General features: G+C 43.8%; 1 protein-coding gene across 1 annotated transcript in view; it reads left to right on the top strand.

Annotated features, from left to right (window-relative positions):
* The window catches only part of UBAP2L (ubiquitin associated protein 2 like), a gene marked incomplete in the record, with an annotated part of 3970948 nt that overhangs the window by 2263341 nt on the left and 1682316 nt on the right, over positions 1–25291 (top strand). Inside the window, 1 exon segment of the mRNA XM_044080639.1 lies at positions 3988–4162. Coding sequence (XP_043936574.1) covers positions 3988–4162 — 175 coding nt within the window.

Below are 25291 nucleotides of genomic sequence, written 5' to 3'. Positions count from 1 at the left end.
ATCTGAGCTTTTTATTCTCTTTTTTTTTATTGATTTTCAATTACTTTTTTCCAGTTGTATTCTTTACTGGCTTCCAGGTGATTGAATTGCTAGGTAGTAACTGAATTTTACCAAAATGGCAAATGTTTACTGACTTTAACATTTTATCATTGTTTATAGTGGAAGAACTCTAATGTACCTGCTTGTCAGTGTGTAGCTGGGAGTCCCCTAGGCAGTCCTCCTTGGTAGGTATTCCAGAGTATGCTCTTTTGGGGGCCTATTCATGGTTTTAGCTGTTTGCTGTTGCCTTTGTAGTATTACTATTTGGAATTTGTTCCAACCATGGGATACAAGTAGAAGATCAGGAGTGCACTTCCACCATTGCATTTGAGGGATGTTTTTTCCCATCTAGATTTTTGATTGCATTTCCAAGTGTGGTAGGTATTTCTATTTTTACATTTGCATTTGGTGAGAGGTGCTGAATTTGTATTTAATTTATTTGCAGGAAAAAGCTAATCGGTGCCAAATGTAGGACTGGTAGGCGTAAGGGTTGTATGTGAATCCATCATTGAGCAACTTAAAAAAGATGCCAAATGATTGAAAGTTTAACCCCAGCCATAGGACTGTTCAGGGAGAGTCTGTATAGCAAAATGATAAAACAAGAATAGCTAATTTATGGTGGATTATTATACAACTGTTCTTACTCATTGTATGTGAAGACACTTGAGCAATTTCTACATCAAGTCCCTTAACTGCTCTGTATCATTATTGGATCCAGTTTTTATACACAGTATTTAAAGTAATAGGGTTTATGTTAAGGTTATGGATCCGATATCGGATCCGAACCGCATGGTTTTCCCAGCTATGGATCCTCACCCATAATGCCCTGCTCTACCCCTCATGACCTCAGATCTTGTTTTTTAAGTTAAAGTAATATTTTTATTCCCTCCCTCGGCTAGTAAAGTAATAATTTTATTCTCCCCCTAGCGTGTGTGTAGGCCTGTGTGTTTTGTTGTTTAAGTTACTTTCTGTAACTTTAGGTTTTATAGATTATGGCTGAACAGCCTAATTCTATATTTTTTGCTCTGCTCGGCCATAGCTCTCACTCCTCACCGATGATGGCGGTGTGTGTGGTAAGTTTATTTGGGGTACCTCACATCTGGTTGTTCCCCTGGGACTCAAACTCCGCTTCTGGAGAGGAGAGGGATGCAGCTAAAGGAGACCGGAGAGAGAAGCACCGGCGGCGGGGCGAGACCTCTGTTTCGCCCCCCCGCCCAGCCGCGCTTCCTCCCCCTCGTTCGGTCTCCTCCGCTCCGGTCTCTGTGCCCCCCCTGTGTGCTTCTCGGGTCCTTGATGTAGTGGAGAGGGCTCTGTTGAGGGTCCTCCCGACCCACTTGCTTGCTTCGGCCCGCGCCCCTCTGCCTGCTGGCACTTCCACCATCTTGGGTGTCCCCTGCCGACCCCCTGGTGGACCTTTTACCACACCAGTGCGGAAAGGAACCGACACCGTGGAGCCAATTCAAAAAAAAGGATGGATGTTCAGTTCGGCGACCTTTCTAAGGGCGCGCTGAACTATTTGGCACATGTTATCGATTCCATTTCGGAGAGGAGGGAGTTTGCACTGCACACCAAAATGGCAATGGCTGGTCAGTGTCACTCGGCGTCAGGCCTGGCTCTCCACTCGCATTTTTTTGAGCTTGGCTAAGGCGCGGCGTGGATTTCGCTTTGATGGTTCTTCCCAGCCTGCTCCGGACACCCAGTCTTCCGGTGGCAGGAGGAGGAGGGGAGGGACGCCGCCCTAGGCAGCAGCTCCCAGGGTTGCCCGACTGCTCTACTCTGGAGGCAGTCGGGGCGTTCGGGGCTACCTAGATGGGAGTGGAGTCCATAACATCGGACGCAAATCATGGCAGAAACCTAAAGAAAGAAAGAAAAGGCCATCAGCCCCCAGCCCCAGAGAGATCGGATCAGGGTTCTACTCAGATTCTTTTTAGTGCCAAAGAAAAGGACTAGACCAATTTGAATCTGGCAGTCCCCAAAGAAAAATTCCATGGGTCACTCTGCAATCTATTCTCCCCCTGGGAGAAAAAATCACTGGTGCTCTCGATAGATCTCAGGGACGCCACTACCACATCCTGGTCTCACCACAGCCCCCAGGGTGTTTTACCAGTACTAGCAGTGGTGGTAGCGCCCACCTGAGCTTCAGGGGTGGTCTCTTCCCACCTGGACTGACTGGCTCCTTACCTTCCAACACTTGGCGAGACTTTCTCCATCTTGCTCCATTTCTGGGCATCACAATAAATACAAAAAGTCAACCCCTGGCCCACACAGCTCTTAGATTTCATAGGGGCCAGACTAGACACAAGGGAGTTTGTTCTAAATCTGCAGCTCCAGGTGCGGCCCATTCTCCATTCAAGTTCTGTTCCAGCGGAGTTGGTCCTGAGGGCTCTAGGGTCCATGGCTCGGCAGCAAGTGGTCATACCTTGCTCTCCCATGCATCATCCCATAGCGACGTGCAAGGCTTGCAAGCGGTCCCTCTTGTGTGGGGGCTCCTCCGGATCTCCACGAGGGTCGCCCATTTTCCCTCTTTCTTCCCTTGGGAACAATTGCGATTCAATCGACAATATGTCTGTTGTCTGGTACATCAACAAGCAAGGGGAACAAAGGTCTTACCTTCTTGTCGAGAGGCCATCAACATCCTAGCGGACAAGCTCAGTCGCATCCATTCTGAGTGGGTTGCAGAATGATTTATTGCTCCATTCTGGCCTCGACAGATCTGGTTCCCCTTCCTAAGGTCTCACTTCGGTGATCCTCCTTGGATTTCTAGATCCCATTCGGATCTCCTCTCCCTGTGTGCTTTGATTTTCTAACTCTCTCTTTTAATGATGGTGCCAGCAGTTCCAGTCAAAGTTCAACTGGGCAATTTCTCACTCACTATCACATCAGTCTAATCCTCTTTATCTAGTCAATTGTGCAAAAAACAAAAATTAAGGTAAGGTTCTTTCTCAGGCCCCCCCCCAAAAAACAAGTTCCTCCTTGGGACCTCTCAAATTCTTGTCCTACAAGACAGCTTTTGGTAGCCATTACATCAGCCAAGAGAGTTTCTGAACTTCAAGCTTTATCAGCTAAACTCCTCCTTTTTGGTATTTCAAGCAAACATCAATCAATCCATTAAACCTCCTGTTTTCTTCCCCTAGTATGAAAACAGGTGAATATATAGCTACACTTTATCTCAACAGGACAGCTGGTCATAGGCAATCCACAGACTGTTCCATTCAACCCGTCAGTATTCTACCTCGGCCAGCCTTCAAGGCTAGGATTCTCTAGATGCTTCCATGATGGCCGCCCAAGATTCAGGTGCTGCAGAGATTTAGAAGTTATGTACTCACCATAACGCCCATCTGAGGTAGTGTATTCAGTTTCCTGCATATTCCTTGTTACCTTTTTTAGGGTATCTGAGGTCATGAGGGTAGAGCAGGGCATTATGGGTGAGGGGGAGCTGAGAGCTTGGATCCATAGCTGAAAAACCATGCGGGATCCGATCCGATATCCCATAACCACACAGGTTGCAGACAAATGTTTCTAGTTGTATTTTGTTAGAACTGCAGCCAAGTCAAATAAAGGGTGCCCTTGATTGAAAGAAGTAAAGTGCCACTGGGTATATCTGTCTTGCTGTAGTGGAATAAATACTTTTCTTTTAGGTGTGTTACCACAGTTAAAACTTTTGCTGGTTATACATCATTTTTTTAGCCCATGATAAAGGGATTGGACTGTAAAAGAAGGGTCAGAAATGCATTTGAACAGATGTAAGGAGTCTTGCACATGTAACTGATCTTTATTTTTCTGTGTATCATATTTTGGTAGGACATTTATGTTACCAAATGCACCACAACCTGAATGCTTACTATTTTCTAGAAGAAGTAACTGCATTATGCTGTTCACTTTTTCTGATACACTGGCATTCTGATGCATGTAAAATACATGTAAATACAGATAAATCTTTTTCTTTAGTCACACCAGGGTCTTCAGTGAAGTCAGATTCACCTACTGCCACCAGTGTGGCTCCACTCAATGATGCAGTATCTGCTTCATCACTGCTGACAACTGTGAATCCACATCCAGCCACTCTGAATAGCCTAAACCATAATGAAGAGCTTCCAAGCACTACCATTGCACAGCACAACAGGTGAGGTCTTAGTGTCATACTCCTTTTGCTTAGTTTAATGAACAATGTATTTGGTTTTTATGGCAGTTGCTTGCATTGCCACTTCACAGAAAGTGAAATGGTCTGTGTGGTCTTAATGCTCATTTTTCCTTTTTTATGACTTGCGTTCCTGCTTTGCATTAATTTAATCACTTAGCTTTTCTTGTGGGATTGCTTTTTATGTCAGTACTGCCGGTTTAGCATAGAAATTCCTTAGTAAAACACTTGATTCTGAAAAAACTTTGTCAGTGGACTTAAGCTGTCTGAGCTGTTTTTTTCTTGTAAACTGCTTTCTTCTTCTTCTGACCTTTCCAGGTTAAGGGTCGCCACAGTGGATCACCTGTCCGCTCATGATTGGCAGTGGAGTTTTACAGTGTCGAGTTGCCAGCCCGGCGCCCAACCTTCCACAGAAGGCACACACACATGCACACACTCACACCTAGGGCCAATTTGGAGTGTCCAATCCACCTACAGCATGTCTTTGGGATGTGGGAGGAAACCAGAGCACCCGGAGGAAACCCACACGACCACAGGAAGGACATGCAGACTCCGTACAGAAGGCACCCCAGCCGAGGATCGAACCTGAGACCCTCTTGCTGTGAGGCGACAATGCTAACCACTTCCTTGTAAACTGCTTTGACTTATATTTTTTGGTCACGCAGTGGACATGTCTTCATTACCAAATGATGTTTAGGTAAGTGTTCCATGTGACTGCAAAAATTTCATGTCCCATGTTTGGAGGAAGTATGTCCCCTTTAGCCTTTACCAGTGCTCTGCCATCTAGTGTTACTTGTTACCAGCCCCATATCTACAGAACTTGAGGTAAGAGGACACTATTATGAGACAGCTCACAAAGCAGGTGTGAGTAAATCTCCCCCCTCCCCCAAGACATCCTAGAAGCATAAGGCAGAATGCAGACTGTTAAATGGGATCCCAAGAAATGTAGAGGCGCACCTGCAAGTTTATAGTTAAAGAAATCAACTTTTCCCCTACAAATGGCACCCACAACTCCTGTCAGAGTTATAGTGCAGTACTCGTGTGACAGCATACAGCCACACTGCTTCACCACTTACTTACAGGCAGCACATGAATACATAAGCAACATTAAGTGTATACTAGACCCCACCCTGCAATACAGCAAAGGAGAGGAAAAGGGAAAAGATTGCTGTATGATAGAAGAGACAGAAAGGGAGTTCAGGATGCATAGTACAGGTTACAGGGATGTTGGGCACGTGCCTGGACACTTTTGTAGTGGTTCCACAAGGGGTATGAAGGTTCTGTGGCAGACATCCTTGCAGTGTGCCACAAGCAGTATTTGCCTGTTAAGGCACCGCAGTAGTGAAGCCTTAACAGATATATGAAATGGAGCAACAGCCTGAGACAAGCAAACACTGATACAACACAGATTTTTTTAGGGAATAATCTCATGGACACAGATGCACCCCGTCCCCCTGTACAACCAAAGCAGACACACAAGATATACTGGAAAGGTGCAGATGAGCAGGATGCAGATATAATACAGTAGGAGAAGCCTTTCAACAGCAGTACAAATGGTAAATTATACAGGAGTGAGTGGAAATATGGTGGTTGTAATTAAGACAGCATGTCAAGCAGAAACAGAAGCCATCTTTAGGGAAACATAAATTTATATCATACAGCACCATCTCTGTAATGTACAGGAAGCATGGTGGGGGAAGCACGATATATAAGCCAGGTGACAGGATGTGAACAGCGTTCTAGCCCTGTGTGCACCTTCTACAGAGGATGATTCCAGTGGAAGTCACAGTGACAAGGTGGCATATTCTGATGTAGAGTAAGGCACCTCCAGTGACCAGTTTGTTGTACTGCCATACATAAAGGGAGCAAATGTTTGACTACAGCACTTCCTAGAGACCTGTGCATCATCAGGTACAACTGTTACTTGAAATGTGTATTATCTTAAATGATATACTGATACTGCCTAAAGAATAGGAACATTGCAAGGGAAGAGGAATCACCATCCCTGTTTTGGATAGTGAGAAAATTGCATACCAAGCACCAACATTACATAGACCCTGCAGACGTGGCATGTGTTAATGTACTTGAATGGCTACAGCAACTCTGTGCCCAAACAACAGGTATCTCATGCATGATTGTCCAAGACACCCTACAGAATGTGAGAAATGAAGTAATGCCGACGTATGTTCTTCATAAGGATCAATGCTACAGTAGCCTAAGCTATATAGAAGTTATAGCCTGTTAAGAATGTAATAGCTGACCAGTTTCCAAAGCTCCAGAACACCTTCCATGTATTTAAACAATTAGTCAGCTTGAGTTGAGCTGACTACAAGTAAGGTTTGGACACCAAAAGGAAGGGAGACTAAATCCCTGAGAAGGAAAATGGTAAGAAAATATAAATGTCCACACCCAATCATAAAACACATACAGAAATAAGGTGGGATGGTGGGAGGGACTGGCTACTGCAGCGGCGATCATTTGAAGATCCACTGTTTAATTTTAACACCGTTATACCATGGTCTTCATAAGGATCACTGCTGCAGTAGCCTATATTATATGAGTAGATTACCATAGGTTAGATAGACTGCAAGGAGAAAGGAATGAGGGTCCATGTCCCCCTAGAGAATGGTCCCTGTAAAGCTTGACATAGACCTGGAAAAGGAATCTTGTTTATATTGCTTTGTAAAGCCATATGCAGAGGACCAAGTTGCAGATTCTAGAATCCAACCCTTTCCAAAAAGCCACCATTCAATTTCCCACACTGCGACAATTTCCCATAGTTTCTCCACCCAGCTTGGTCAACATGGGCATCCAGAGGCAGTGTAACAGCTGCCTCATGTTCACCGACAGCCCTTTACTCTTAGTCCACACAAACACAACGTGTGAGAGATGCAACTATGTTAAGAACCTTGAATCCATGCTCTTTCATACACTAGTCGGTGCATATGACAGAGTGGGTTGCTAGCATGCACACCTCATCTCCTGTTCCACCCAAACACACATCACACATACCTACGTACTCTGAGATCCTCACCAGATACTCTGAGGTCCTCACCAAATACATACCTAAACATCAGAGATCTCCCAAACACAAGCACTCTACACATAATGCTTCCTGTGCAGAACACATTACACATAATAGCTGACACAGCAGTGTCTCACCGGTCAAACCCTTAAGGAAGAACACAAAATCAAACACTAGTCATAGGTGATTGCATTTTGAGACACACTGATGTCCCTCTCACCAGGGTGGATTAGGAAAAGGTAATGGTCAGCGGTCTGTCAAGTGCCAGAATATGCCATATCACACATGCCTGGACCATCTGCTTGACACCCACACAAGGGGTGCCAACATCCTGTTGCTGGTGCTTACTAATGTGGCATACTACTGTACAACCTCTACTTTGAGATCTTCTCTGGTGAGGTCTGACCATATATTGCTCTCATTTGAAGCAACTGTATCACCCCTGGCAACAACTAAGCTAAAAAAACTTCTCCAAAGCAGATTGTAACCTCTAACTGGTTAGTATAAATAGCTTCACTACACCACCTCCCTTAGATGGAACTGGCAACTATGCTGAGCTCTACACCAATGCTTTATACGAACACCTGTATACCTGCCTTGACTCTGCCGTACCTGATATGACAAAAACAAGCTCCTCAAGGAAGAGCAAACCTGCCTGGTGGACAACTGCCATTAACAGGCTTTACAATAAGAGGAAGAAATTGCTGTCCAAGAGTAAGATGGAGTGAGCCCTCCTAACCTGAAAATGCCCCCAACTTAAACAGGCAAATAAGATGACTTGTGAAGTCCTCCAAAGCAAACTACGAGTCCAGATTAGCTTTCTCAACAAAGGACAACTACAAGGCATTCTTTAGATACATCTGGAGTGATACCACATGTACTGAGCCTGTGGACATAGCTAACCTGTTGGCCGACAGGTTCTGTGAAAACTTCACTCCCCTGTCCCAGCCACACATACCTCATGACATCCCTACCACATGTCCCCTACCTTGTATCTCTAAAGAGCAGGTTGTAAATGCCCTCTCCAAGGCCAAAAACACAGCAAATCTGGGACCCGATAACATCCCAAGCTGCATCCTCCATGGGCTCCAACATGAATTAGCAACACCATTAGGTGCTCTCTTTAATCATAATCTAAGCACTGGCTTTGTACCAGCTGAATGGGAAACAGCCACCGTTACTCCCTTGCAGAAAGGTTGTGCTTCCACTGACCCTGAGAACTATAGACCTAATTGCCTGCCTACCATTATCTGCAAGGCCATGGAGCGAATTATCGTGGACCTTAATGATATAGGTAATCTCCATACACTTGACCCCACTTGAGTTTGGATTTGTTAAAGGGAGATCATGTCTGTTAAACCTGGTGGACTTCTTCAAAACAGTCAAAGTCCTGGATGAAGGGAAATCTGTGCATACAGCCTATCATTGACAAGCTCACCCAAGTAGATTTCAACCCTTATATTGTTGGGTGGATTGCTAACTGGCTCACTGATAGAACTCATAGTCAAAATAGGAGAATCCACCTCCAACAGCAGACCTGTAACCAGTGGCATTCTACAGGGGTCAGTCCTGGGACCTCTACTGTTTGGAATCTATTTTTCTGAAGTACAAGCAAAAACTAAAGGTCTGTGGCTGACAGTTTGCTGCTGATTGCAAACTGGGAGTGGTCGTAGAATCTCCAAATGATGCCAGCATCCTACAAGAGGGTCTTAAAGAAATGATTGGTGCCAAAGTCATAGTCTTAAACTAAAGGCAAAAAATGTATTGTCATTCCTTTTGGTAAAAGTGATGTTCATGCCAACTACCACATTAATAGGAACACCTTAAGTACGTACTGAGTGGTGAGAGACCCTGGCACACAGATTGACAGCTACCTTACCTTTGACCATCATGTGTCTCCACAGTGGTAAGAAGGGCATTCTGTATTGCGCATCTCATAAGAAAGGGCATTGCCTTCAGAAAAAAAAGTTGTAACCTCTCTGTACTCTTCCTCATCAGCCCAGTAATTGAGTACAACTCCCCTTTTGGTATGTACCTTTCCAGGCACCTGCAGCAATTTTAGAAACCACAAAGGTTCCTCACAAGGAAAATTCAAGGCCTTCAGCATTTGTCCTGTGGGGATAGTCTGAAATCACTGTCACTTTATTCTGTTCATACAGACTACTCAGAGATGATCTCTGCCTTCCATGCAAGGCAATCTCTGACCCTGCATATAGGTTCATAGGTTGGTACTAGGCTATCTCCCCTAGGGCCTATACAAGCCTAGCCATAACAATTCCCTGGCTATTTCTTCCCACACTATTTACTTACCTGGACCTCTGTCTAGCAGGGCGACTGACGTGATCCCAGGGGTGAATTTCCTTTCTCCCATCCACTCGTCAAGGCTCCTTTTGAAGAGGGCCAAAGAGGCGGTCTGCTTGATATGTATGGGCAGTCTATTCCAGAGTCTGGGTGAGTCTCTGGGTCAGGAACCTATCCCTCCAGCATGTTTTGTTGATTGTGATGACAGTTTTGATCCCTGGAGTGTGTGGCTCTATGGGATTGGGATTTCTTTGTGTAGCATGTCCAACAGCTCTAGGTTTGACATGGCCTTGTATGTTAAGCAGAGATTGCCTCTGAGTATACAATATGCGACAGAGTATAGCTGGAGTTTAAGGTGGTCAGCATAGGCATCTGCTTTAGGCCTGTGATACTTTTAGTGAGATATTTCTGCATCCTTTCAGTTGTTGCAGATGTCTTGAGAGGTACATACCAAACGGGGCATTGTATTCTATAATGGGTCTAATGAGGGATGAGTACAGTGGGATCATGACCTCCTTTTTTTTTCTGGATGAAAAGCCCTTAGTGATGAGGTGTGCCACATAAAAGGATTTCCTGACCGTTGTGGCGATGTGGTTATAGAAGGTGAGACCACTGTCCACCTGTGTTCCTAAGTCTCTTATCACACTTTCGGTGTTTAGTGTACTGCCACCTATGTAGTAACTCATGGGTACATGTTTTTTCCCAAAGGGGATAACTATACATTTGTTGAACCCATGGCCCTGGCACCAAGTATCTGTTTCTGTAAGGCCCTTTTGTAGAGTATCCACATAATTTGGGGATTCAATAATGGCTCCTAGTTTGCAGTCATCTGCGGACTTTGTTAGCCAGAATCCCTTAGTGTTTGCCTGTACTTCAGAGAAGTAGATGCCAAACAAGAGCGGTCCCAGGACTGAACCCTGCAGATCAGGCTCGTCGGACTGATGGTGTGGTAGTTCCCAGGATCCAAGGTGGATCCCCCCTTGTGGAGTGGGATAACTGTAGCTGTGTCCCACTCAGTGGGCACGAAGCCTGAGGTGAGGCTGTGATTAAACATGACGCTTAGGTGAGGTGCCTGTTCATTTTTTAGTTCATGTAATGCACAGCCCGGGATGTCATCTGGTCCCATGGATGCTGTATTCTTAGCTTTGGAGAGTGCATTTTTTACCTGTGTGGCCGTTATTATCGGAATTTGGCAGTCTTCCGGTATTGAGGTGGGCCATGTAGGGGGTGAGTGGGGGTGAAGTTGGCACTGAATTGATTTGCCAGGATATTGGCAATATTCTTGGGATCGGTATATTTAATGCCATTCTGTTGTAGCTCGGAGCAGATCTTAGCATTATCATTTAGATTCTTGACATAGTCATAGAATGCCATGTAGTAGTCTTTGAAATCTTTGGCAATGTTATTTTCATAACTAGCTTTGAAGGATTTTATGAGGGATCTCAGCTTCTTACTGAGGCTGGTAAGGGAGGTTTTTGCATCCTGGGATTTTCCTCTTTTCAGCAACAGTTTCTTTTTTTTGTTGTAAAGGTTGTTTATGGCAGGATACCACCAGATTGGCTTCCTTTTTTTGGAGGAGAGCATCTTTGTTCTATTTGGGATGGCATGATTCATGCATGAGTGGATGTGCTTGTACAGTGCCTTAGTGTAGGATTCAGCAGTCGAACTTTCAGTTCCCATCTGCACGGGTGTTATGAAGTTTGTCACTTCTGACTTGAGTAGCATGAAGTTGGCTTTGGAGAAGTTTTTTTTTATGGAGGTTTCCTTACTGGGGGGTGGGGGTGGGATGTGGATGTTAAGGGTGATTAGCTTATGGTCAGACCTGACCAACGACGGGTTGACCATAGGTGTGGGCCATCAATTTCCCATGTTGGTAATGACCAGGTCTAGGCTATTGGTGCCCCTGTGGGACTATGGATTAGTTGATCCAGGGCATTGGAATTTATGAATTCCAAGAACCGTTGGGCAAAGGTGTTGGTACACGAGTAGTTTTCCCAGTTAATGGCAGGGTAGTTGAAATCACCCAGTATTAGGGTGTTTGCTTGTATCTTAGTATTTTCCAGTATGTTTAGAAAGGTGTAGTGAGAATCTTGGGGCATGTTGGGGGATCTGTAGCAAGCTACAATTTGGATTGCATTCTTACCTAGTGTTAGTTGCACCTGGAGAATTTCAGACGCATTGTGTTGGGCAGCTAGCCTGGTGGTGCGAATATCCTTGGTGAATATGAACACCCCTCCACCTTTAGTGTTTCGGTCTTGGTTGGGTGGCCGAAAAGTGTGGTAAGAGTTGTAGCCTGGCATTGCAGGGGTGCTCTTTGGAGCCTTGAACCAGGTCTCAGTTACAGCACAGATAGCGATGTTCTCCATTTTTAGGAGTGCCTCGAGGGAGTGCATTTTGAGGTTTAGACTTCTAGCATTGAGTAGCATTAACCTTCAGAATTTGCATGCTTGTACCCGTTACGGTGGTGGTTTCATCCTTTGGACTTTGCCTAAAAAAGGTACTATAGGGGTGCCAAGAGCCTTAGCCAGTAACCTAAATCCTAGGGGCGACAGGTGCAGACCATCTCTGGCAAAGCATCGTGTCTGTCTATCATGTCGTCCCAGGCAGACAGATATTGGATCCCCTTTGAATGACACCAGAAGCTTAGCCAATTGTTGAAGTCAGTCATTTTGTCCTTATATTGTGGTATCATTCTGGGCGAAGGCAGGATGCTACTCAGGGCTAGGATCGTACCTGCTTGGGCCACATGACCAGAGAGCTCTTCCATGTCTCTTCATGTAGTCCAGGGAGGGAACATCTCAAGTCATTCACTCCAACATGGACAATGACAGAGTCATATTTGTACTTGTTGTGGAGTGACTTGAGTGCATGCATTGTGGCAGATCCTTGCACCAGACAGACAGCTGACTGTAATTTTCTCCTTGTTCAGCCTGGTGAGTGGGACATCAGTGTGTCTGACTAATAGCGTCACCTATGACTAAAGTGTTATGTACGTTGTCTTGCCCTAGGGGCTGTTGCTGGGTGGCACACTGGTGTTGTGAGCTATGTGACACTTTGGTTGTGATTGGTGTTTGTTTGCATTTCAGCTTTGGAGGTCCTTGTTGCTTGGGCAGGTTACAGTTAAGGGCCTCTGCATATGTGGATTTAATGTTGCTATGTGTGGGTGTTGTTGGTGTGGGTTTAGAAGGTCTATGTGTTGCTTGAGGCGGAGTGCGGGTGTTAGCCTTCTCCTCTTGACTGTCTAGCACAATCTTGGGTGGAGAGAGCTTTGCTTCCAGTTTGGCTATGTAAGTGCATCTCTCTCAGGTTGTAGTGTTGGGTGGTAGGAGGAGTGGGTTGTCTGTGTACATGAGGCAATTGCTGCATTGCCCCAGTATGCCCAGATTCACCAGGTGGACAGGAGAAATCACCAGAAGCTGACCCTTGTACATGCCTGGTTTGGTGCTTTTTTTTGCAAAGTACAGGAGCTGTTTTCCCTTGCCTTAGCAAGTTACTTTGCAATTATAGGCTTAGTACCTACGGTTAATTTCTCCTGATTAACAAGGAGAGTTGAGTGCTTGTGTCAGTTTAAGGCTTCCTAGTGCTTTCTAGCACGTATTAGAACAAGTGCTAGTCACAGAGATGCTTAAAGGTAAGATGAAAAAAATGGTTTATCCTAAACACTACAGTGTGCACTAGATAAGTTAGATGTGAAAGTAGGTAACGTAAGTTTTACCTGTCTAAAAAGTTAAGTTTTAGTGGAGAGTCACTATTTTTAAAACAGCAAAAAAGCAGAAAGAGGGTGATCACTGTTGTATTCTGGTACTGTGGAATACAGTAGGATGGCCAATACATTTAAATAGTTGAAGGGGAGTGATTTCACAAAATGATAATTTTGTGCTTACACAAGCCAGTGAAAGCAGAGAGGAAATGATATATATGGTCAAATAACATAAGAGCCAGGCAACTAGAAAGACAGTGGTATTATTTGAACACAACAATAAGTGGGTGGAATTTCTGCCTGACTCAAGAGACAGAGCTGTGGTCTCTTTTGAAGTTTTAATATGCAGTTAAAAGCAGAATACAAGTAAAACACAAGGCAAAGAAAACAAATCACAGTATTCAAAATATAAAAAGGCAGTAAAGTAATAAAAAATACAACAAATAAAAAGCAAACTGACCTTTCGTTCACAGCAAAGTGTAGCAGAGTCTGGTGAGCTTTTCTAGTAAAGTAAAGTAGAAATACTGCGCATCTGTAAGTCATGGTACACAATTTACTCGCTCTGAAGATCTTAACCTGGTATGTGACATTAATAAAACCTGCTGGAGGGACAGATTTGCCTCTCGGAGGTTACCACACCTTTGGAACAGACTCCCACTACATGTCAAACAGAGCACCTCTTTGGCACTCTTCAAACGCAGTCTGGATGATTGGATGGGTGACCATAAGTTCACCCCAGGAGTTCCACCTGTGTCCCTTTTGGACAAGGGCAGTTGGTTCTGATCATGGAAGTAAGGGTAAGAACTTGGCTAGGCTTGTAAGGGCCCTAGAGCCATTAGCCTAGTAAATTCCTATGATCTTATGAAGTCAAGGCCATAGCAGAGTGAATTTTGACACTACCTGGAATTGTTTAGATGTTCTTCGTGTTTCACTGTTGCAGTCCTCACACTTGGGTTATCTGCCATCAGGTAGCTCTCAGTCGGCCCAAATATCAGAGAGTTAGTATTTCTGCGTTGGTTGCTGTCGCATTAGGACTGATGTCATGTCGTCAGGGATATAAAAACAGGCAGCCGACGCCATTACGTCCAGTCTTTCTTGCCGAGGACCCTGAAGCAGAAGCAGTTCGTACGAGTGCCGGTAAGCCGCTACCTGAGTTTTCGTTTCCGAATTGAATCATCCTGAAGTCTTCTAAAGATAAGTACCCCATTGGGGATCCTTTTTTTCTAGCTCTAACCGATGTCAGAAAAAGTTAACAGTTATTTCGCCTGTAGAAAGCAAATACCACACCAAGATTTCCATTCTTAGTGCATCACCTGTTTAGATCCAGACCATGACGTCTCTCGCTATCGGTTTTGTGCTTTGTTCAAAGCCCGAACTATTCTTTGTCAGGCTCTTATTGTAGCTAAATACTTTCGTTCTCGATCTCCGTATTCCGAAATGGCTTCGGTAAGCCATCTGTCTACCAATCTTCCGAAAAAACATAAGGATAAAGACAGAGACAGACCGCACAGGTCCAAACTGCCGACGACACTTCCGTTAAGCTAGTCGCCAGTTCGCCGGTACTCAGTGAGGTGCTTTCGCAGCCCCTGATGCCTGCTTCGATGGATTCGCAGGCCACTACCGAGTCCAGTTTGGAGTCCGGTGTGCCACGAGACTCTTCTTTGACTATGGACCCTGTGGATGTCTCTACCTTGGATGAGTCCGGAGCCATTGTGCAGGCACCGACTTTCAAGGAAGTTCTTCGCATTACCGATATTCAACACAAACCGACGACTTCTTTCGCATCTTCAGTTTTTTCTAAAACTACCGAGTTTCTAAGGCCAAGAGTATGAGATGCGCCTAAAAAAACGACGACCCAAACTCAAGTGCCTGCTTTTTGCCACAGTCTCAAATGCTTAAAATGGCAGAAGACCTGATTATGCTGATTAAGGGAAGCCAGCCTTCCCCTGCTGAGAGAAAGAGACCTGTCCCTAGCAGCTTTAACTGACCAAGAGTCCGACGACTCTGAGGTTTCTGAATGTGAAGACATGCCTTTATCTGCCTATGAGGATTCAGATGCAGAGGAATCCATTCCTTCTGCTTCCCCTCCAGGGGATTTTTCTTTTGGTGAAATCCTGCATACTTTGAGAGAGCGTTTCCACTGAGAATGCCAGGATTATCCTCAGTCCAAAAAGAGAGTCAGGGAATTTTTAGATTTACCACAGCACAGACCCTTAGCTATCCCTCCTGTTCTGGATGTTAAGGATGATGTCTTTATGGAATCCAGTCTAACTCCTGATACTTTACCCCCTGCTCCAAGAAAACCAGACAGGTAATATAGAGACCCTGACTCTCTCAAATTTATTTTCAAAAATCCTACTGCTGACCTAGAGTTCATCTCCCAAGGGCCTAAAGGAACAAAAGCAACTACAGCTAGGAATCCCACCCCTTCTGACAGGGATTCCCGAGCTTTAGACAGATGGGGTAAAAAAGTATGCACCTCTGCAACTCTCCGCCATTAGAGCATTGAATTGCCAGTTTCACATGCTGAAATACCAGCAACATACTATGGAACTTATTAAGCAAAAATTATCTACCTTTCTTGACTGTGCAGAAAATAAAGAATTACAGGAGCTTATGCATTCTGCAAGCCAAGTCAGCAAGCATACCCTGCAATGTGGGTTTGGCGCCCTAGAAGCATCTTGCAGGGCAGCAGTCACAGGTTCTGTACTTAGAAGGCATGCTTGGCTTAAGGAGCAGACCTTGCCAGACCATGTCAAATCAAAATTACTGGACGCTCCTTTGAACAAGGAAAATCTGTTTGGCACGAAAGCAGAAGAGAGTTTTAAAAAGATGGAAGAAAAGGCTAAGTCTATGCAGACAGTCAAAGATTTTTTGCAAATGCAGCCTCTAAGATTCAGTAGGCATTGCCCCGCGAAACATTGGTCCTTTCCAGCCCCCTCAAGGCCATCTCAAACTAGACCCAGGAGAAACAGACCCCCCCCCCCCCCCAGATTACAGTCTCAGGGTATGCAGAGATCTAAGCAATAGAATACCTCCACTTCTAAAACAGGGAGTTCTAAGCCACCCCCTTACCGAAAGAATTTACAATGACTTCTCAACTCCACTCCTCACCTCTGCCCAATTGCTCGTGCCTCAAGGAGAGAAACTTGCCCACCATGCTAAAAACTAGACCTCCATCACCAACGACCGATGGGGCCTCAACATAGTATCCCAGGGTTACAAATTTTATTTCCACACGCTGCCAACCCCAAAAGAGTTCCCCGACATTCCTCCAAACCAGTGGGCAGAGGCACAAAACCAAGTTCAATCCCTGCTCTCCATAAGGGAAATTCAGCCTGTTCTTGAAGAACAGATGGGCCAAGGTTTTTATTCCAGACTTTTCCTGGTACTCAGAAGAGAGGGCACCTGGCACCCAATCTTAGATCTGTCCATTCAAAACACCTTCCTGGTGGTACCAAAATTCAAAATGCTCACCCTGGAGCAGCTTCTCCGTATGCTGACCAAAGATGCCAGGTTAGCTACCCTAGACCTAAAGGAAGCCTATCTGCACATCCCTGTCAGGGACTCTTGCAGGAAATATGTACGTTTCAGGGCAGGATCTATGCATTATCAATTCTTTGCACTTCCCTTTGGCTTATCCACTGCTTCCAGAATTTTCACAAAATGCCTGGCTCCAGCCATTGCCTATTGCAGACGGAGAAAGATTCAACTATTCCCTTTCTTGGACGATTGCCTGATTTAGGCAGACAGGAAAAGCTGTTGCAGCACCTGACATTTGTAAAGGACCTTCTAACCTCCCTGGGGTACACTGTCAACGAAAAGAAATCAAAACTAGTCCCCAGTCAAAAAAAATTGTATTCCTGGGAGCAAGCTTGGACACAGCATCCCAGATGGCATTCCTTACTCCAGAAACACTAGCCTGACAGGCTACTTCACTCAAATGGCCACCAGAACCCAACTGTCCGCAAGGAAAATCTTGCAGGCTCTAGGGTTCATAACCTCCTGCATTCTACTAATTCCATATGCCAGACTGCATATGAGGAAACTTCAATGGTACTTAAAAAGTCTTTGGTGCCAACATTCAGAGGACCTGAAACTGTCATACCTTGTCTCATGACAGAGTTTCTATGGTGGGCAGCAGCATGCAACCACAACAAGGGACTTCTCTTTACACAACTCCACGCTGCCCAGACCCTAACCACAGACGCATCAGACGATGCCTGGGGGGCACATCTGGACGACAGGTGCATTCAGGGCCACTGGAGCCCAAACCAAATTTTTCTGCACATCAACCAAAAAGAGATGCTAGCTGTTCAGCACGCTCTGACAGCTTTCAGATCCCTACTCTCACCAGGGCCCGTTCTAATAAAAACTGACAACACCACAGTGATGTGGTACATCAACAAGCAGGGGTGGAACCCACTCTTACCCACTCTGCAGGCTAGCCATGACCCTGTGGAACACGGCCTTGGCTATGCATATTCACCTGCAAGCTCAATTCCTGCCAGGCAAACAAAACTCTGTGGCAGACAACTTAAGCAGAAATCTCCTAGACCCACACAAGTGGCAATTAGACCTCAACACCTTCACCTTTCTAACCCAGAAGTGTGGTACCCCAATGGTGAATCTATTTGCCTCCCCCTACAAGCAATAGCTCAGCAAGTTCTGCACCTGGGTACCTCACAGCAAGGCCTGGAAAGTGGATGCCCTATCCTTCCAGTGGGTAAACATCTCAATATGTGCATTTCCCCGTCTGCCTCTTCTTACAGGAGTACTACTCAAGATAAGACAAGAAGGACCAAGGGCATTCCTGATTGCCCCAAACTGGCCAAGCCCCACTACTGCTCAGTCTGTCACCGGTGCCACCATGGCACCTACCCCAGATCCCAACCCTCCTCACTCAGGAGGGGCAGATCTTGCATCCGCAACTGCAAACCGTGAATCTTGCTGCCTAGCTTATTACTTGAATTCTCCTCCAGTGGCCAGCCTAAGCAAGCAGGTGCTGGACGTCATTCGTGAAGCCAGAAAACCCAGTACAAGAAAATCCTATGCTTATAAGTGGAAAGGGTATCGCTCCTGGATTCACTCTAAAGGAGCGGACTCAGCACAGCCCTCCTTACCTCTTATCCTGGATTATCAAGCAGATCTACTCCACAGAGGCCTATCCTTCTCTTCCATTAAGAGCCATTCCTCTGCCATCTCTGCTCATTACAGCACTGAGCCACCTCTCTTATCTCACACTCTCATCAAACAGTTCCTGAGAGGGGCTAACAACTTAAGGTCACCAAGAAGAGCCTTCAGCCCTGCTTGGGACCTTAATTTTGTGCTGGAAAAGCTCATGCTACCTCACCCTTTGAGCCTGCAGCGTCAGCAGAGTTAAAATTCCTCTCTTGGAAAACAGCCTTACTTCTGGCCATCACTTCAGCTAGAAGAGTGTCTGACCTACAAGCACTTATGACTGTGGAACCCTTCATTATTTTTCATGCTGACAGGGTCTCCCTCAGGACTAACCCTACTTTTATGCTTAAAGTGGTGGCCAGTGTTTCTCTCAACCAATTTATCCATTTGCCCACCTTTTTCCCTAGTCCTCAAAATAAGGGGGAAAGGATCCTGCACTCTTTAGACGTGCACAAACAGCTCGGTTTCTACCTTGATAGGACTAAGCTGTTCAGGAAATCTGACAAGTTACTAGTCAGCTTTGCACCAGGGGCAGAGGGCAAGGCCGTATCAAAGCAAACCATATCCAACTGGATAGCACACTGTATCCATTTCTGTTACAAACACCATGGGAAACCACCCCTTGTGGGTGTCAGAAGGCATTCCACTAGGGCAAATTCAACCTCTACAGCATTCCTGGGCTACCCGGGACATTCTGGAAGCTGCTACTTGGAGTTCTGTTCACACCTTCACCAAGCATTACCACCTGCCTATCTTCCAAATCCAGGGTGGGTTTTGCAACAGCAGCCCTGCAGGGCATACTAGCCAGCCCCAGCTCTTCTTGACTGCCTCCACCCATTCTTCAGCTTTGGGACTCAACCCAAGTGTGATGACTGCAACAGTGAAACACGAAGAACATAGTACAGTTGTGTACACTTACTGTAAATGTAGATGTTCGAGTGTATTCAATGTTGCAGTCCTGGTTTCCCACCCACCAGCCCTCTTGTCTCTCTCTTTCCTTCTCTATTTCTCTTACTCACCCCTTACAGGGCTATTGGTATTTACTTTTTACTGGTGGTGTTTTTTCCACCATAACTTAGCTCCCTATTTGGGGGCTCCTGACATTTGAGGCAAGAAAAACTGATGTAATGGCGTCTGCTGCCTGTTTTTATACCCCTGACGACCTGACGTCAGTCCTGAAGCAACAGCAACCGGCGCAGAAATACTAAGTGTCTGGTATTCGGGCCGACTGAGGGCTACCTTCTGGCAGATAACTCAAGTGTGATGACTGCAACAGTGAATACACTCAAACATCTATATTTATGGTAAGTGTACACAACTGTGCTTTGTGGTTGGTGTAACAAAAAAATAATAGCATGTGACAACCATTTGGAAATAGTCTATTCTGACACTAGTCATCCATTTTTTAGCTGTTGTATAGTAGCATTACTCAAGTTGTACCTGTGTGGCTTGTAGATTTGTGAAAATGGAGATTGCATATATTAGAGTTGGAAGGAGGAAAGTTGAGGCTTTGTTTCCTTGCAGTGTCTGTTAGAAATCGTTTGATTCTGTATAGGGAGCCAAGTTTTTGGTAAGTTTTTATTGTTGGTTTTATATGACTATCAAATTTCAGGTGTTCATTTATGGTTATGCCTAGGAGTTTGTTGTGAATGATGTTTGATTTGAGTATTGTTTAAGACGCTCTTGATTTTTTTTTTGTGCCACTAATTGTTTTGAGGCGAATAGTACTTTTTCTTGGGAGTCAGAAGTAATTGGGAGCTGGCAAGCCAACTTTCTATGGAGGCGAAAGCCTATCTTGGGTGATTTGTTGAAGCTGTTTGAAAGTCTTGGCAAAACAGCACGAGGTAGAATATTCTGGATGCTGGAGTATAGAGTAATGTTTCACAGCTGGGGGGGGGGTTCATTAATAAAAATGTTAGTACTGGACCCAGGACATACCCTGGAGAGGTACACAGTAAATATATGGAGAAAGGTTGATGTGATATGCTGCCGTGTAACTGACTGACATCTCACGGAGAGGCAACTTTGGAACCTAGACAAGTATGGGGCTGATATTTCTGAGCAGGCTGTTTTCTGTAAGATCTTACTGTGGAATACAATATCAAAAGCTTTTGCTAGATCGAGAAAGAGAACAAGTGTTAGAGTTTCAGAATCTTTATAGGTTCACAGTATGTGTAAAGCTGGGAAGAGCAGTGTTGTTGCTATGAAGCGGTCTAAAACTGTTTCTAACATACATAGTAAGTTGTGTTTAATGTTACAATGTAGTGATTGGGATTGTATGAATTTTTCAAGAATTTTTGACAGAGAATAAAATAGCTACAGATTTCTGATGAAGGGCTTCTTTTGTATAAGGGTATACTGCAGTATGTATTTCCATGCTGTTGGTACATCGGATTCACTGGTGGATCTGTTGATTAGTGAGGAAACAGGTTTGCATGTAAAATTCTTTGTGGTGGTGTGTTTGGTATGGGTGAGAAGGAGGGAGTAGGTAGGCTGTAGTTGATTTAAGGAGGAAAGTGAGTGTATAAAGTGGGAGTTACATTAGTTGAATTGGTCAATTTTTTTGCCTGATTGGATGTTTATGAATTTTGATATGATGTTAAATGTTTGTAGTTATTTTCTGAGATTTGATTACAGTTCACAAACAGGGTTCATACATGAAATGTGTACCAAAAATAGAGTGCATGGATGGTTTAATAAGCCCAGGATACTGAGGGGTGAGAGGGAATGAGAGCGAGTGAGAGATTTAGGTTGTGTTAAACAACACTTGGACTATTTTCTTAGAATGATAAAGGTTTAACAGACAGAGTAAAAGTAGGTAAAGTGTTGGAATACATCAAGATTTCCAGACTGTATATCATTCTGTTTCTGGAGATCCATTTAAGTAAAGCTGAACATCGACAGATAAGACTGATTCAGACAGAGATTCACAATAGAGCACCACAGCACTAGAAAGAGTGGAATGTTTGTAGGAAAGGGATGCTCACTAGAAATAGAATGACGAAATTGACCATGAGTGGATTTTTGTAGTAGTCAAGGAACAGGCGGGCGAAAGCATTACATTGGTGTGTCTGTGTACCCCATGAAGAGAACAGACAATAAACAGTGTGCTAAATGAAATCACAGTCTTTTGTCAGGGGATATTGGTGCTAGTTTGTAATTGGAATGTAGTCATTGAGAGGGAGTATGCTGATAGTGGCCCTGGAAAACAGAAAATGTCACAACAGGGAATGGATTTAAAAACACTATTTCAAACTATATGAGGTTCATTGTCTAGCCAGCGTACACATACAGAACAGGGAATCTACTTACTGTTCCCATAGATATGGCGCATGGGCTACGTTGGATAGGATGTGTATAAATGCATTTTCCAGGAGCATGATTATTTAATAAAAAGCATTAAAACTCTCACACTGGTACGAGATTTCCAAATTGGTGGTTGAATTCCCAAAAGCGTGAGAGCTATGTTAGAAAGTTATTGCTGGACCAGTTAACGAAAAGGAAGTTGGTCTTAAGAGTGAGTCTCAGGTTGGGAAGTCTTAGAAATAAGGGAACTGCTTCAGAGGAGTAGAGCTGCAGTGGTAAAAGAGGCCCATAAATCATATAAAGATAACTTAAGGAAAATTTAAGTACTGCAGGATATCAGAGAGTATGTACCCCTTACAGAAGAAATAGACTTTGGAGGGGAAAATTTCATGATTAACTGAAAGATGTATATGAAGATAGAAGTAATTCAGTTAAGACAGTTTTACTTCAGAATTGCCCCAAAAATGCAGAAACGCTTGACATGTAAGTTAAGATGTCCAAAAGCAGAAAGAGGTCTAACAAAGACTAGGAACAGCATCACTGTTGGAGTGTATAATAACCCTCATGAGGAGTACAGACATATCTATTAATTGTACAGAGTCAAAAGGAAGAACTGGTTGGACAAAGAAAACAGACATATTTCTGTCTGGATTAGTCTTATTTTATTTATTATTTATTTTTATTTGACATTTGTTGACCGGGTTAGTCCACTGTAACAGCAATGACATGCAGTGTAACAGTAATCACCAAATAGTTTAATCCTGTACATGTTCATAGTACAGTTTCATGTAGATGGTGAGGCATATGAGGTAGGTTCAGGAATAATATGCAACAAACACATCTTGCGCAGATTGAGTTGGGGGGGAGGTTATGAAACCTGTTAACAGGAAAGAAATTAAACGTACATTAAACAATGAAAAGATTGTAAGTCACAAGGGGGAAATGACCTTCCAAATGAACTGTGGAAGAAAGAAGGAGAGAAAGCAATTGAGATCTGGGACATCCTTTTTAATGAAGTATTTATTGAAAAGATTATTCTTACTGTAATTTTAGAAGAAGGTAAATGTCTCACCTGTGCCACCTCATATAGACCAGTTTTTGTACTTGACCATCACAACAAACTTTTTATGTCAATATTAGCCACTTCTCCTGTTTACTCTTGATAAAGAAAAAGTGTTTGGTGTATATGGAATTTCTTGTGGGTAGTGTTAAAGAAGTTTGAATTCCCACAGGATTTTATCCAAATACTATCCCAGCTTTAGGTAGGCAATGAAGAGAAATTAGACATGGCTGCTTGCTGTATACCCACTCTTATTTGCTTTGTACTTGGATCCGTTGGCCCACAAAATACAACAGAGGCCCATACAAGGATTCCCCAGGGAGGAAGAAAAAAGATCTCATTATTTGCAGATGACATTAATTCAGAAAATGCAGTTCAGGACATTTTTTCAAATTAAAACAAGTGTGCTAGTATGTCAGGTTACTAGGCAGATAAACAGAAACAAGCAGTTGCAGTAAGTTGTACACCCATTTTTGAGCTGGCTTCACATATGGGGCTGTTTTAGAATGAGATATTTAAAGTAGTGAAATATGCACCTAGAGAGACTTTGGAGGGGGTTAAGGGGTAAGATATTAAGACGTCTTAAAAACTGAAGAATTTTACCTTTAGAAATCAGCAAAATTCAGACATTAAAGATGTTTGTGGTACCCTTGATAACATATGCATTACATGAACTAGAAGAAAGATATTGGGATACTTAGAGAAATAGGTTATCAAAATTAATTTGGGAACGTTAACAGTACACAGGTAAGGTGAGATAGCCTCCCAAAACAGCAGGGAGGAATTGGAGTTTCCAAGCTGAGGGACAGTTTAAAGCAGCTCATTTAAAGTTGTGACTGTTCATTACAGAAGGAAAACCACTTTTCAGGGTGGAAAAAAATGGCCTTAAACCAAGAAGGGGAAGAAACTTTTGCACACCAAAAAATATGTAATCGCAGGATGTGAAATGGAAAGAAAATCCTAAAGGAGATCTGTGATTTAACTTGTGGGGCAGTGGCTGTTAGGCTGTTTGAGAAGTGGAGGGTGGAGCTACTTCTTACTGGTTTAACTCTGAGTAATGATGGGTGCAGCCTTATATTTATGGGGTGGATAAAGAAGCAGCAGGAACCAAAATATTGGGAGGAGTTAAAATGAGATGAAGAAATAAGCTAGAACCAGGCACAACAGACATTTGGTTTGAGAGGGTGATTACCTAGCATATAATGTGTTAACCACTATGTTAATAGAAAGCATAAGAATAATCCTTCAAGATGGCCTTCAAATACCAGAAGTGCTGAGGCTGTTGATAGAAGCTAGGACAGCCAGTGCATGCAGTAGTAAATTAATAAGCAGATTGCATTCTGGAAAGAGTAGAATTCAGATACACTAAGTGGAAGCAGGACTGGGAAAGAAATCTAGAAGTACGTGTCACTAAAGAAGAGTGGGTAGAACTGTGCCTGTCTCAAGTATGACACTGAGTCTAGAAATTTTCCAATATTTGGTTCAAAATGGCTGCATAAATATGCTTATACCCCAGAGAGATTGCATATGATGTTTTGTTTCAAGAAGCAGACCTAGTTGTTGGAGTTGTAGAGATGAAGATATGCTAAGTTGGAGCCAAATTTTTTATTCTTGTCCAACATTGACTCAATTTGAACAGGACTTGCATCTTTTAATCAGTAAAATAAGGGGAAGGTATGACCATTTAAGAAGGAACGTGATGCTAAGCTGGTCAGGTTGCAGGCAAAGAAAGAAGCATAAAGAATCTTTAATAACCCTTATTCAAGTGGCTGCAAAGAAAGTGATCATGAGGGTTGGAAAAGTTCTGTTATACTCCAAATAGAAAATGAGAAGAAAATTATTAAACAGCTGCAAGAGTTAGAGTTAAAAAAGAATAAAGAAAAAAAAATAAGTAAACATTAAGACAAATGGTCACCTTGGAATCAGATAGAGAGGAAAATTCTAATCATGAATGGAATGCTTACATTAAAAGAGATAGGGTAAATGTGAAACTACAGTGAAATGTTGGAGTACTTGATTTAATGTGATATTTATAAGTGAAATGTTTGACAGCTGTCTGTTTGTAATTTGCCACAGTGTGTTAGTGAGTGACTGCTGGCTGCTTTAAGATGCAAAACCTCTTTGTAGTGTTACAGTGTGGAGTGAGTTACTGAATTAACTTCAGAATCTTGGGTACTGAGTGTTAATTTAAAAGGTTACGGCTGACAGTAGGGATGTTCTTCGTGTTTCACTGTTGCAGTCATTACATTTGGGTTATCTGCTTGCAGGTAGCCCTCAGTCGGCCTTATTACCAAAGTCTTGGGTCCTGCGTCGGTTGCTGTCCCTTCTTCCATGATGTCAGGTCGTCAAGGGTCTAAAACATGCAGCCGATGCCATTACATCAGTCTTTCTTGCCGTGCGGTGCCCGAAGCAGAGGCAGTTCGCAAGTGCCGGTCAGCCGACTCCTAAAATTTTCGTTTTCGAGTTTCAAAACCGAAGTCTTCAACTAAAGCTAAGGACCCCTTTGGGGAAACTTTTTCTTGCTCCTTACCGATGTCAGTA

The sequence above is a fragment of the Protopterus annectens genome, chromosome 8.part0 (genome assembly GCF_019279795.1).
Source record: "Protopterus annectens isolate FY-2018-M chromosome 8.part0, PAN1.0, whole genome shotgun sequence".
Classification (NCBI taxonomy): Eukaryota; Metazoa; Chordata; order Ceratodontiformes; family Protopteridae; genus Protopterus; species Protopterus annectens.
Note: the sequence above shows the minus strand (reverse complement) of the source record. Positions and strands in the feature narration are given on the sequence as shown.